This window comes from Mauremys reevesii, linkage group 15, assembly GCF_016161935.1.
Source record: "Mauremys reevesii isolate NIE-2019 linkage group 15, ASM1616193v1, whole genome shotgun sequence".
NCBI classification, from domain to species: Eukaryota; Metazoa; Chordata; order Testudines; family Geoemydidae; genus Mauremys; species Mauremys reevesii.
This window is the reverse complement of record NC_052637.1, coordinates 42,427,840-42,442,026: the sequence shown is the minus strand read 5'-3', so window position 1 is coordinate 42,442,026 and position 14,187 is coordinate 42,427,840. Positions and strand designations below refer to the sequence as shown.

The 14,187-nt window shown below is 53.3% G+C and overlaps 1 protein-coding gene across 1 annotated transcript in view; it reads right to left on the bottom strand.

The window, feature by feature from the left end:
* CEP131 (centrosomal protein 131) overlaps positions 1–13,234 on the bottom strand; it is a 28,316-nt gene extending 15,082 nt beyond the window's left edge. Inside the window, exons 1-12 of the mRNA XM_039501845.1 lie at positions 12,774–13,234; positions 10,647–10,839; positions 9,111–9,205; positions 6,302–6,416; positions 5,706–5,833; positions 4,523–4,636; positions 3,594–3,743; positions 2,885–3,002; positions 1,868–1,987; positions 969–1,137; positions 710–810; positions 115–297 (exon numbers count right to left, since the gene is read on the bottom strand). Coding sequence (XP_039357779.1) covers positions 115–297; positions 710–810; positions 969–1,137; positions 1,868–1,987; positions 2,885–3,002; positions 3,594–3,743; positions 4,523–4,636; positions 5,706–5,833; positions 6,302–6,416; positions 9,111–9,205; positions 10,647–10,823 — 1,470 coding nt within the window. The 5' untranslated portion in view covers positions 10,824–10,839; positions 12,774–13,234. The remainder of the gene's footprint in view (positions 1–114; positions 298–709; positions 811–968; positions 1,138–1,867; positions 1,988–2,884; positions 3,003–3,593; positions 3,744–4,522; positions 4,637–5,705; positions 5,834–6,301; positions 6,417–9,110; positions 9,206–10,646; positions 10,840–12,773) is intronic.
* Positions 13,235–14,187: the final 953 nt, after the last annotated feature.

Genomic DNA, 14,187 nt, shown 5'->3' with positions numbered 1-14,187 from the left:
CTTGTCATCCCGTCTCTGACTGCGTGGCAGCAGCAAGCGAGCCCTGGGAGGGAAGCCTCCTTGCCCAGTTGTGTCTAGGGGATGGTCTTACCCAACCCTGAGCCCTGACGTTACCCCATCTATCCAGGCATATTTGTCTTTCTTGTAGAGCTTAGGTTGGGGCATCAGCTCCGGCTCCTCCTCCAGCAGTTTGAGGGTGTCCAGAAGCTCACTGAGGGTGACCTTGGACTGGGCTCTGCTGGTCGCAGTGACCCCTGTGTGCAGCTCCTCACTGGCCAGCTCTCTGGAGTTCACATCCTAGGGAAGAAGGGGTGGGAGGAATTGAGGGAAAACCCACACATGGTAAAATGGTTTACAGGGCCTGCCCAGCTTGTAATCCGGGTGTTAAATAGCCACAGAAGGCAGGGGGCTCCGTGTGGCCTGATGCAGAACAGGGAGATCAGTAGCCCTTTGACTCGAGAAAGGCCCAACGCACAGTCACAGCTTTCTCGGCAGTGGGGCCATTCTCCATGCTCTCACGCAAGCCTCTTCAGCACCGAGCCCTGGGCCACTTGAGCAAAGGGCTGAGCACCTGCTGCTCCGCACTGAGCCTCCCTGGACTGACAGGGTCTGGAGGGAGGGAGGGGAGGGGAGGGGAGAGGAGGGAGAGCCAAAGCCAGTGCCTGAGCTTTCGAAAGCCCCAGTGACTGGAGAGAAGAGCTGAGCCCACCTGCGGTTTGTCCTCTGCCACGTTCTCCTGTCCAGTACCCGAACCGGGCCCTGGAGGGCACATTTCTTCGGGCTCGGCAGCTGCTGCACGGAAATTTGCATCTGTGGGAATCAAAGCAGCAGTCACTGCTTTACAGCAGCCCAAGAGCCCTGGCCCTCCTTTCGGCTTCCAAGCCCCAGCACCCTGCTGCCCTGGCCCTCGGCCGCTGGCGAGAGGTGCACAGGGAGCTACGGCCCGAAGGCCTTGGGGAGATTCTCACCTGCATTATTGGCTTTGACGATGCTGTTGGCGGGACTGATGTTCTTCACAGAGGCCGGTTTGGTGGGTTTTTTCCTTCCAACCCGTCTGCTCTCCTTCAGCAGCACCAGCTCCTCCTCCGCGAGGCGCTTTGCATCAGAGGCCTTTTGGGCTCGTTTCTGTTGAAGCTCCTGTAACAGGGGACTGTCCGTCAGCATCCTGCCTGGCACAAGGCCCCCCTCTGCCCATGCTGCTGAGCCCCTGCACCACTCAGTTTGTGTGATCAGTGGTTGGGGGCAGAGGGTGACAGCTTGAGCACTGGGAGACGCTAGTGAGCACAGCAGGCACTGAAGGGTTAATGAGATGACAATCCCATCCAGCAAGACCGAGGACATCACTTAAAAATGAACATGTCCATGCTGCATCGGCAGCCCCCGGAGACCGAGCCGTCCTGCGCAGGGCGGGAGTAACCACGGTACAGACTGCGAGATGCTCCGACAGCGCAGCAACGAGGGCACGATACACAGGACAGACACTGCATGTGCAGCAGCAAAGCCAGTGCGCTTCAACCTGCCCTGTGGGGACCTGCTCCTCCCAAGAGCGGAGTCCTGTCGCCGTGGCCTCTCTGCAGGGGCTGCCAGTTCGGATGCGGACGGTTGTTATCCAAGAGCTAGACTGAGATCGGCCGAACGGCAGGAGACTCCAGGCTGGCCAGGGCAGAGGTGCTGTATCCCACCCCACACTGAGCTGCCCAGCATCCCCCCAACTCTTCCCCCAGCTATGCCACATGAAGCCCTTGTGAAGGCGGAGAACTACCCCTCCCCACCCTTGCCCCCCACACACATTAAAGATGGCTCCCGCGTAGGTAAGCCAAACAAACTGACCCACCCATTGCTCAGAGCCCACTGGCCCCATCATTACCTGGATAGCAGCTCGCCGGGCCAGCTGGGCCTTCTCCTCCCGGATTCTCCGTCTCTCCTCATCCTTCTTCCGCTGCAAGTCCAGGACGTTCCCCTCCTCCATTCGCGGCTGCTGCCTTTCCTTCACAGAAGCACAGATGGACGTTATTGAGAACTATGGATGCTCCTTGCCAGCATTCGCTGCCCATAGCAAAGAGATGCAAACAAACTACATTTCCCTCCCGTCTGGGTTGCCCCAAACCCAGAAAGTTTCCTGCCCCAACCCTCTCTTTTCAGAGACTCTGTGCCCAGAGAGCTTTCACCCGAGGGTGCATGTTTATGAAACACTAAAAGCAATTATCTGCTGGCTGGGTTTGAAATCACTGATGAGACAGGCTTAAAAATAGAATCAACATGCAAGAACTATGGGTTTTTTCCCCTAGTTAGATAAATAATTAAATACAAAGAAATATAAAAAGCTGCAGATGATGCATCACTTCCTAAGGTGCCAGTTACCACCAATGGAGCACAACACGCCAGCAAAGGACATCACTGCCCTAGATGTTACGCGTGCCCAGTAACCTGACACTGGAGAAGGAGGATTGGAGCCTTCAACAGGAGCTACTGCTGCTACTGCCAATCAAGTGGCTGTTTGCAGCTATGCCAGGGGAAGGGAATGACACTTGGAGAGACCACTCAGAGGCTGACGCAAGGGGCTTGTGGCCTGGTTTTCAGAGGAACTAAATTCCCATGGATGTTGCCATCCAAACACCCAGGCCAGCGGTGCTCTGAGCTGCCACATGAGCCACCCGAGTTCGATGCCTGGGCCCTTCTCTGGCTTCATGAGCCTGGAGGGGCCTAATGCCTCTCAACACATCCCTCTGGCTACATATCAGAGTTCTCAGCTGGGTGGCTTGGTGGCCAGAGGGGAACTACTTTTCCTGTTTCCAAGGGCAGCAGCATGCCAGCGTCACAAAGGCTGTGCTGGACTGAGGAGTTGGCCCCGAGTGAATACCCAGGAGACCTGTCTGTGACAGACCTCTCTCTTGGAAGCCAACAAGTGCCCGAGAGCGGCTGCGCCCATCTTGTGCCTCTGCGAGTGGCGTCGGTACCAGCGCTGGATGGTCACAGCTGCCAGGTTAACCTGATGAATGAACCTACACGGGAAAGAGGCGGCTCAATGAGACTGCTGCAAGCACACGGGCAGAGACGACACACCCACAGCCTGAGGCACTACTGACCACCTCCCTCATATGGTCTCGCCGTTCAGATGGACATGCCCACAAGGGGACAGTTGTTTCTGGGGAGATTAGTCAGAAGAACGGCCATACTGCATCAGAGCCAAGGTCCACCTAACTCAATATTTTGTCTTCCTGTACGATCAGACCACACAAGCTCACAGAGAGTCTGAAAGCATAGACTCAAACCGTAGGCAGGACTAAATCGATGTAGCTCCATTGAAGTTAATGGAGATATGCTGATTTCTACCAGCTGAGGATCTGGCCCACAGACAAACCCACAGAATATGCACATCCGAATATGTTACTGGACAAAACCTGCTCCCTCTCCCAGCTTCTGTGCTGTATCCTAGTTCCATTTCCCCATGCCCTCTGCAATCTGCCTTGACACTGTCCATTGCCTCCCCCAGCCCTGGCATTCCCTTCTCCCCCTCCATTAGCCCCGAACTTCTCCCACCCTGCCTGAAAACTCTCCCTCCCCCCACCTTTCCGTTCCGCTCCCTGCCTCACCTCTCTGCCTCCTCCTCCGTCACCTCCTTCCTCTTCAGCGGGCTGCTGCTGTTGTTGTGGGGCATTATGTTGTTGCTGGAAAAGTTCTTCTGAGACTTCTTGAAGCTGCTGCTCTCACTGTCCTCATTCGAGGTCGCCTTGATCATGTTGCTAAGAGAGAGGAGGAGACTGTCTAGGGCCATCCTTCTGAATGCCACATCCACCCAGCGGGCTGGCCCAGTGCACAGGACAGTAAAAGGCGCTTTGCTGTGCCCACCAGCCAGACCCATGGGCACCCAGAACCGTCTCACTTTGCATAAAACCCAAACCTCTTGCTGGACAAGTAACTGCTCTTGGGCTTCGCCCTTTGCCAGGGACCGGCACCCAAGGGATGAAAGCACGTTTCAAGAGGTCAGGAAACCTTCACAGAGGAGAAGGCATTTGCCCATGGCCATACAGCGAGTCAGTGGAACAGCTGAGAATATAACCAGGAGTCCTGGGTTGCTAGATCTCTGCGAGCACCTGCGCTGTTCAGGCAAGCACAATGAAACTCCATTTGTAAAGAGTGACTAGGGCTTTAGGAGCTGAACGGAGAGTCAAACACTCAGGGTTTCAAAGAGGAGCCCCCCCCCTTCGCCATGTCTCACACACACCCTCAGTTCAAGGGCTGGACCAGTTCTGAGCCCTCAGGAGGTTCCTGGAGGTCCATGGACAGGTCTGGGAACATTCTATCAGAGCTGCTAGCAGTCGTCTGGCATGACGCAGCTAAGGGCCTGCACTGAAGGAGACTGGGCTGTCAGCTAGCAATATCAGCCACACTTAGGGGGTGACACATTTTAAGACGCATCCTTTCTCATGGGTCTAAACCGCTCCTGAGCGTATGGTGCAAGCCAGGGTCTGGTCACCCAGTCCAGGCCTGTCCCCCCAGCAGAGCGTTCACCCATACGTACTTGAGGGAAGTTGCTGCCTGGTTGGAACTTTTCGGCGTGGAGGCCTTGTCTGTGGTGGAGTAGTTGTTATGCACCATGGTGGTCACGCAGTTGCCCATGGCCCCTTTGTTACTCCTTGTGTGGAGAGAAGAATGAGACATTAGGACTGGCTGGATCAGAGCACAGAAATGGGCTCTTAAGATAACTCCGTACTGTTTCCCAAGCACCCCAAATACTCACAGCTTCTCTTAGGCTTTCAGGCATTGTTACCCAGTGCACTGCTGCCCAGAAGGCAGCTCCTAGCAATGCACTTGTCACCCAGAATGTACTCCTCCCCAGCGGGTGCACAGCATTATGCAGAGAGCTACACACACATCCCCTTAGCGCAGGGAATGTGCTAACATGGGACTGCAGCCAAGAGCCTGTGGCTTTGAGTCTGCTCGTCCCAGCTTTTTCAATGTGTTGGTCTGGCGTAAGCCTTGCCTTTCGCAGCATGGGAAAGGAGGGAGTTTCAAACGCTGCATTGCAAACCCTCTGTACATATTTCCTATACCATCTAGTCACCTGCAGCACAGGACTCCTGCCCTCTAGAGCAAGTGGAGCCACTGTACTCTCTAGTTAACGAGTGAGGAAGGCGCTTCGTACCCAGTGCACTGGAGCTACTCTACCCAAAACATTGCCGCTAAAGCCATCTTCCTCTCCTGCCATGTTCTCCTCAAACACCTCTGTCAGCTTCCTGCCTCTTCAACACCAGGTTCAGTCTCCTCATCCTCACCTGTGCAGCTCCATCCCCCTGCCTTCTAACAGCTGCTGCCTTTCCCTGCTCCTTCTACTCCTGGATTCACACTTCATTCATTCCCTCTGCTAAATCCAGAGCAGCATCTCTCTTCCTGGGCACTAAGCAACCTTCAAAGGTCTCCTCTCCAGCCCAACCTTCCATGACTAATCTCTGCTCAGATGCCATCAGCCCCCTGTTGCATCTGACCCTTAGCTATCGTGGTGCAGTTCGTTTAGATGGTGAGCTCCAGCCCCCTGGGCTGTGAAATCCCATGTATTCACTATAAATAACGCGCGTGGGGGTCTAGATAGCCGTTCACATCTCATTCTCAGCTGACTCATATCACCACCTCCTTTTCCTGGTTTTAGCTCCACGTCTAAAGAAGAGGGGTGAACCGTCCCGGCCCTGTGCTGCTACCTCTCTTACCTGTTATTGGCAGTGAAGTTGGGTGCCAGCAGCACAGTGGTTTCTTTCTTCCTCATGCCTGCTGGGGACTCCAGCGTGCTGGAGCTGCGGGTGCTGGATGGGATCGGGAAGACCCTGGGCTGATCATCCTACCGTGGCATTAAGCAGAAGTATGAGTGCACTCAGTCAGTGTGTATTATAAACCCTCCCCGGGGAATGTGGTCTTCCTGCAAGGGCCAGTGTCTCCCAGAAAGATTCACTGTCCCACCATCCATGTGGTCTGAAAGGTCTATTTGCATTCCTCCAGGCTTCACATCAGACACCAGGGACCAACAGCCAGTGGGCCAGACAAATAGACCCACAGTCTAACACAGGCCAGGGAGCACCCACGTGGCAGTAGGCTGCCTTGTTAACCATTTGTGCTGCAGATCTAATGGGCAGGATATCAGGGTGTTCAATCACAGCAGCACCAAGCTGGAAATGTACCCCTATACAGAGAGAACCGATCGCAGACTGAAGCATGTGGCTTGCCCCATTAACTTGAAGTCAATGGGCTACTCACGAGTATGGGGAGTGTAATGCTGCCCACAGCAGTCAAAACAGGCTGTCTCCCTTACCAGGATATTCCATGTGGTTCTCTTTTCTGGGGAGGTTTTGCTCAGACTTGCCAGCTTTTTTCTTCCCCCAGAGCTGCTGTCAAAGAAGGTCAAGAAGTCTCCAGGCTGCTCAGCACTGTATTCCCGAAAGAAGGACATCCCAAGAAAGATAAGGAATGAAAAAAATCCTTTACAGAAACCTCAAATGCAGAAACAACAGTGATGCCCTGGGGGTTTCTCCTTCAAGGGCTGCATCTATGGTGCCAGGGGAGGCTATTGGGTGCCCTGCTCTTCACAAATCGGCACAATCTGACACTAATCCATAGAGCTGGCCTGAAAAAGCCGAGACTCACCTGGCACCTGTTATCCAAAACAGGAAGTAAAAGAGCTTTGCAGGAAGAGGGTGTCGTTATGTAGTCATTGGTTCCCTACAGAATTAGCTCATACATAGTGCTGTATATTTCAAAGGCCCATGTAAAGAGATGTTATATTATGGGAGGGAGTATGAGTGAGTGGCACAGCAGGGACTGAGAGTCAGGACTCCTGGGTTCTATCAATGACTTGCCACATGACCTGTGGCAAATCACTGACATCTCGAATGGAGAGAATATCCCACTCGCAGGGGTGTTTTGAGAATTAACAAGAGTGTGTAAAGTGCTTTGTGATTCCTGGAGAGGTGGAAAGCGTGGAGCAGTGTATGTGAGGATGTGTGTGTTCCTATAACTTGGAGCAAAGGCTGTACATTCCTAGCAATAACTCAAGGGGGGGAAATCCTTCACTGAATGCAGCTTTTTGGGGGAAAAAAAGCCTGAAAACCAAACACCCAGAATTAAAGCTTGGCCATAAAGAAACCTTCAGAGAGTGGGAAGCACATGAGCACAGCATCTGCCATTCTCATAGTACCAGAGATCCATGCGTACACAGAGTCTGGTTATGCTTCTAAAGCCAGTCAGTCTGTTGATAAACTTCGCAGTCTGTCAAAGCTTTTGCAAACCTCGCAGAGTCCAGCAGATCTCACAGTCCGCTGCACCCCAAACATTCTCCCATTTCTAACTCAGCAGTGAGCAGCCCCAGCTCAGCACAGACCTGTGCTCCACCTCCTGCTAAGAACTTGCAACTAAACCAGGGCTCATAATTTCTGAGCTACAAAGTGGCAAAAAGAGCGTTACAAGAATTTGCCAAAGAAGTAAGCCTGTTTATTCAAGCTCTCATCTTTCAGAAATGGTCTCTCTCTTCTGCCTAAAATTGACAAGGACTCCTCCTCTATCCACCAGCCACGATGCAAAATTTGAAGGGCAGAGGGCCTTCAGTGAGGAGGCAAAAATCAGGCTTATAAGGAAGAGCTGATTACAACTCAGAACATGGGAACAAACGACCTCCCCAAGCAAGCCCTTGTGGAAAGGCCTGATTAACCTGGAAACTTTGTGAAGAGCCTCACAAACAGCACACTAGTCTGAGGCGCCAGCTGTATCAGGACTCTGGTCTGTGTCAACTGGCATATAAGAGAACTATTCTCTAAGTAGACTGGGACTTAAATTCCCAGTTCATTTACTATTTTCTACACACAAAAGAATTTCCCTTCAGCATTTAACAATGCATTCCTGGAGGTGGGGGAGGCCTAGCTTTTAAGAGAAGCAGCAGCAGCAAGAGAAGCAAACCTTCACTGTGCATCAGCTCCTAGGAACAGGATGTCCAGAGACCCCCGCATACCCCACTCTTACACTCCGATGTTCAGCTCCTCCCTTCATGCTGATCAAGTAATCAGCCTTTAGAACGTGTAGGAGAGGCCCAAGATGAGAAGCACGGTATAAAATATTAGAGCCTGAAGCTGGAAGAGACGTGGCATTCGTTTCTTTCATTCCTATAGCTCCCCTTTGCCTCCCTCTCCCAATTCTGCATTTTACGTCCCTAAGAGTAACAAAGAGTGAAGGAGCAGCAGGATCCTATGGCTGGGGGCAAATTTCATTCAAAAAGGAGACACGGTTCTTCCCAGAGTCTGAAATAGCAGAATAATGCTCTCCTGCCCCTTGCAAGACAAGAGGAGTGAGGCAGGCCCCAGGGAGGTCACAGCAGTTGACAGTAGTTTCTTCTCTCCTGTAGTAATACCAGATGCTCTCTCCCCTTTGAGAGCTGAAGAAATCCACCTACCTATTTATGAGGCCCCTACCTCAGTAGTGTCTGAGCACCACAAGGTTGGGAAGTAGATTTGGTGAATTCAACAGGTCAGCTGTCCCCCTCCCTGCCTTGTCCACCTTGCAAGCACAATGATTTGCTATTGTATGGTGGCTTATGAGTGCTAGGAAGCACAGGTTGGATTATTAGCATGCAGTGGCGGCTCCAGGCACCAGCGCTCCAAGCGCATGCCTGGGGCGGCAAGCCACGGGGGGTGCCCTGCCAGTCCCTGCAAGGGCGGCAGTCAGGCAGCCTTCGGCAGCTTGCCTGAAGGGGGTCCGCTGGTCCTGCGGGTTCGGCGGCAATTTGGCAAAATCTGCCAAATCCGTGGGACCAGGAAACTCCCGCACGCACACTGCCGAAGGCTGCCTGAGTGCCTGGCTTGGGGCGGCAAAAAAGTGAGAGCCGCCCCTGTTAGCATGGGCAACAGTGCCTATTGGAATTAATATGGCATTCAGTTTATTTGAGGCTCATTTCTGAAAGAGGTTTCAAGCCCACAGAATTACACTTCCTATCTCCCTTGGATTCTAACCCCATGTTCCCTCAAGTGAAGTACCTGGAACTCAGACACTGACCAGGTAGCCTAACAAGACCATGAAGCAGAGGGTTTCCTCGCTGTTTAGTGAACAGGATGGGTGGGTATTTTTTTAGCCCTTACCGGAAAGCACCGTTCACCTGCTGGTTGACCTGGGTGGTACTATTGGATCTCCGGAGATTGTTAATGGCTCTGGAGCAGCCAAGTCCTGCATCTTCCTGCACAGGAGAAAGTGAAATCTGTGACCGAGACCCCCCGTCTCCACACCCTACACATTACGACAATCCTATTTGTACAAAATACGCCTTGTGAGGTGTCTTATGAAAGCTAACACCACACTGGATATTAATCTCATGGTCAGAGGCATGTGTTGACTTTATATGTGAAGTTACAAATTCTCTCTGTATGATGGTGAAGACAAGGCAGCCTAGTCAAGGTAAAGGGGATAAATGGGTCTGTCCTACGCAAAGGAAGGTGGGTTTACCTCAATTTACATATTAGCAGTAAACAAAGCTACCCAGCTAAACGAGCAGGGGGTTATCCTGTTCCTGAGCTCAAGAGACAGAAATTAACATGGGACCTGCACCCTCGACAGATGCAGGAGACTGGGTCCTCAGAGGCCTCCCTGCCTGGTAAGATGAAGAAATCCCTTTGGCGATATAAGGAACAGAGAGAGACTCCACCTTTATCCTTCACCTCAGGCAAAAAGAAACCAAGTGATTTGCTCTGTGATAGGTCCTGCCCAGGCCAGCCAGTTAAAAGCTCGAAAGGAGACGGGGGGTAAAAGAAACCATCTTGAACAAAGACTGTATCTTGCTAGATTAAGTTTCAGACCCTGAGATGTGTGTTTTCACTTTCATTTGCTTGTAACCATCTCACACTTTCTCTCTTTTACTTGGTATCACTTAACCCATGCTCTCTCGTTAATTAACTTATTTTACTTTTACTATAACCCCCTTCGGTGCTGTGATTGAAGGGACGGGAATATTTACCTCAGTTATACTGATAAGCTGTGATGGTCTGACTCTAACAGAGCAGCATACTGAATGCCTTCTGTGAAAGCACCGGGGTAGGGGCTGTGCACTGCCAAGAAATCTCTCTGAGGCGCCTGGGGGCTGGAGTTCACTGATTGTTATGTTACCTGCTGGCGAGGTCTGGGCTGGGAGAGCCCTGAGGAGTTTGCTGGTGAGGAAGACAAGCTGGCATGGCAGGGAGCTGACACACGGTCTAATCTGCCAGCAAAGCTCACTCTTGCAAAGGCAGAGAGGGAACACAGCGGCTCAGAGCTCTGGGTATCCCCAGTAGTGTGTTACAAAACCCAACAATAACTCTCTAAAGAAAAGCATGGGCACAGAATGCCAGGATGGACTCAGCAAAGCAAATTCCTCCCAAAGAACTAGGGAATTCTACAATAAAAATGCATCACAATGGTGCTTCATAAAACAGCAACAGGCCCTTCGTGGATCCCCCATCCCAAAGCACACACCTAACTTCTGCTCAGAGAGCAAAAGCAAGGGGAATGCATGTCCCAGGGGACGACGTAAAACACTCAACAACCCCTGGAGAATAGAAGTGTATCAAGAAGGCTGAAATGTCTGCCCAGGTTCTCCTGGTGATGGGAGGGTTTGGGTGAAAGCACCCCACAGACGCAGTACTCACCGGAGCGTTCCTTCTGGCCTTGCTCTCGGTGATGACGGAGATGGAACGAGCGACGTGCTTAGCTGGAGAGGCGCTGCTCGGCCGCTGCAAGACTTGCAGTGGGAGGCCCGTTAGACTCAGGTCCAAGCCATTGGCATTGACGGCTTGGAATGAGGAACTGCTGCGGGTACTTTTCATTTTGGGGTGGATTGAACTGCAGTGGATTGAGATGAGATGAAGCACAGAAGAGTACAACTAGGGTCAGGTGACAAGTGAGAGGCACCTACATGGCTCAGTGACAGGATAAGTCATCTGCCTCTCAGCTTTCCCCCAACAGCCCAAATGCACAGGGGCTGAATATCCACCAGCTCACACCCTGCTTGGCCTGGCTCCCTGCACCTGTGAGTACTTGCTAAGCACCCATGCCAACATTTTCAGAAGTAGCCTAAACTTTTTGAACTTCAGGCACCTTAGGCCTGATTTGCTAAGCATCTGCAGCTCTCAGCATCTTCAACTGGGTTTGTGGGCACTCAGCACCTTTGAAGGTCAGATCCAGCATGTCTCAAGAAACAGCAAAGAATCCTGTGGCACCTTATAGACTAACAGACGTTTTGCAGCATGAGCTTTCGTGGGTGAATACCCACTTCTTCGGATGCAAGCATGTCTCAAGTTAGACTCCCAAAATTTAAGGTACCCAAAATCAGTGGCCACTTCCTTGGTATTTTGGCCTAACTAATCCCCAGACCCATCTGTGTCAGGCAGCCATGTATTACTGTCCCCATGTGACAGATTGGGAAGCTGAGGCTCACCCCACTATACCATACTGTGTCCAAGAGGGTTCTTTCAGTTCAGACACCATCCCCCACTTCAAACTCCCTTCATTCAGATTTTACAAGTTGCAATTGGAGTGTGTTGAGAAGGGTTGTGAGATGCACGAATTAACACAACTTTTGCCACTCACTTCTAGCCAGGAATGCACGGAGGTCATGTCCTTTCAAAGAAGGTTTTGAGGGAGTGTGAGGCCAAATTAACACACTGCACCCTCCAACCTTAACAGCCAAAGCGGTACATAATTCTGCTCCTTTCTTCCTTTTGCATAGCAAAGCCCAGCTCCCAAGGACCACACTGGCTCCATTCCCACCTCCATGGCCTTAAAGCAGTTTCACAATTACTCGGCTATGTTGTTTTATTTCTTTAAATAGTAATACATGTCCTGGGAAGCAGCTGGAACTGCAGAAAGCTTCAATTCTTAGAGAGAAAGGGGAAAACTATCTGGCCTCACATCACATACGTATGTAAGCTCTTTCCAAAGGCATTTGCAATTCCCTTGGCACAAGAAATAAGAACAAACAAAAAGCTCTCTATGGAAACCACCAAGCTCACACCAGGAAGATGGGTCACAGTCTCAGCTAGTGCTGGGCTTGGGAGTTGGGTACATATTTGATCAGAGAAATGTATACTTAAATGTATACAAAAACTAATACAATCAGAAGGTTTGCTCCAGGTTCCACACAGGTATAGCAGAAGCGATTTCAGGATTAGGGCTGTATACTGTAAACCCTTCGAGGCAGGGACCGTGTCTCCTTATTTGTATTATGAAGTGCCCAATACACTTTTGAGTGTTATAAAGTAACCACCTGTTAGCAAAGCCTGCTCTGCAATCTGAAGGCCACTTGACAGTAACTGTCCATTAGCTGAAGCGCTGTAACAGGGGTTCTCAAACTGGGGGTTATTACGTGGGGGGGATCATGAGCTGTCAGCCTTCACCCCCAAAACCCCATTTTGCCTCCTGCATTCATAAGAGTGTTAAATATTTAAAAAAATGTGTTTTTAATTTAAGGGTGGCCGTATTCAGACTTGCTGTGCAAAAGGAGTCACCAATACAAAAGCTTGAGAACCACTGCGCTATAACATCAGCATTCTTATTCCAAAAGCTCCTCTTCCTATGCCAGACCCCTCTCGGGTGCAGTGGCAGGTCAGGTTTGCATTGGGCCAGGATTGCTCCTTTCACATCCCCAGCCAGAGGAAAAACCGCACGAGACATTAAAAAGAAAAACTAAAAGTGTGTTGGCAAAACTTCACACCCAGGTACCTGCATGCACAAACCAACCAAAGGGGATGAATAAGAATACAAAGGGGGTTCCTTACCTGCCTGAACTTCCAGCTGTCACAGTGCTGGGGACACCTGTATTTAGGGCTATTTCCCCAGCATCTTTTTTTTTTTTTGGGGGGGGGGGGGGGAGAGCTTGAGAGAAAAAGCCAACTAAAGACTCCAGGCCTTATAAAGATGCTCCAGCAGCAGAGAGGAGCTTGGGACCCTGTTACAGCCCCTCTCTCCTGGAGACTAACCCTGAGCTCCCCCTACACTAGAGAAAGGGGGGCTGCAAAGCCGTTGGTGGGATGGTGACCCCCCCCAGGTGACTCGGGCATTCAGGGTCCCCAGAGGTGATTTTAAAACATGGGAGTTTAAAAAAATCTCTGGAGGGCTCAAGGCCTGGACACAGCCTGCTACCCCCTGCAGGGGCTCTGGAGCCGGGGTCCCTCCGCCTCCCACCCCCAGCAGGAGCTATGGGGCCGGGGACCCTCCGCCTCTCCTGCCCCCCCAGCAGGGGCTATGGGGCCGGGGACCCTCCGCCTCTCCCGCCCCCCAGCAGGGGCTATGGGGCCGGGGTCTCCCCACAGGGGCTATGGGGCCGGGGTCCCTCCACCTCTCCCGCCCCCCAGCAGGGGCTATGGGGCCGGGGTCTCCCCACAGGGGCTATGGGGCCAGGGACCCTCCACCTCTCCCACCCCCCCAGCAGGGGCTATGGGGCCAGGGTCTCCCCACAGGGGCTATGGGGCCAGGGTCCCTCCGCCTCTCCCGCCCCCCAGCAGGAGCTATGGGGCCGGGGACCCTCCCCAGCAGGGGCTATGGGCCGGGGTCCCTCTGCCTCTCCCGCCCCCCCCCCAGCAGGGGCTATGGGGCCGGGGTTCCCCCACAGGGGCTATGGGGCCGGGGACCCTCCGCCTCTCCCGCCCCCCAGCAGGGGCTATGGGGCCGGGGACCCTCCGCCTCTCCCGCCCCCCAGCAGGGGCTATGGGGCCGGGGTCCCCCCACAGGGGCTATGGGGCCGGGGTCCCTCCGCCTCTCCCGCCCCCCAGCAGGGGCTATGGGGCCGGGGTCTCCCCACAGGGGCTATGGGGCCGGGGTCCCTCCGCCTCTCCCGCCCCCCAGCAGGGGCTATGGGGCCGGGGTCCCTCCACCTCTCCCGCCCCCCAGCAGGGGCTATGGGGCCGGGGTCCCCCCACAGGGGCTATGGGGCCGGGGTCCCTCCGCCTCCCGCCCCCCCCCGCAGGATCGATGGGGCCTGCTGCCCGCCCAGCAGGGTCCCGCCGCCCCGCTGCCCGCCCAGCAGGGTCCCGCCGCCCCTACCCAGCCAGGGGCATTGTGGGAAGGGTCCCTCGGGCGGTGCCCACCCCGCGCAACTAACGAGGGGCCAGAGTCGGACGCTAGTAACCGGCCCAGGAACAGCCTAACCCAGGCGGGGCGCGAGCCCGCCTCCCCGGCCACGCCATTGGCTCG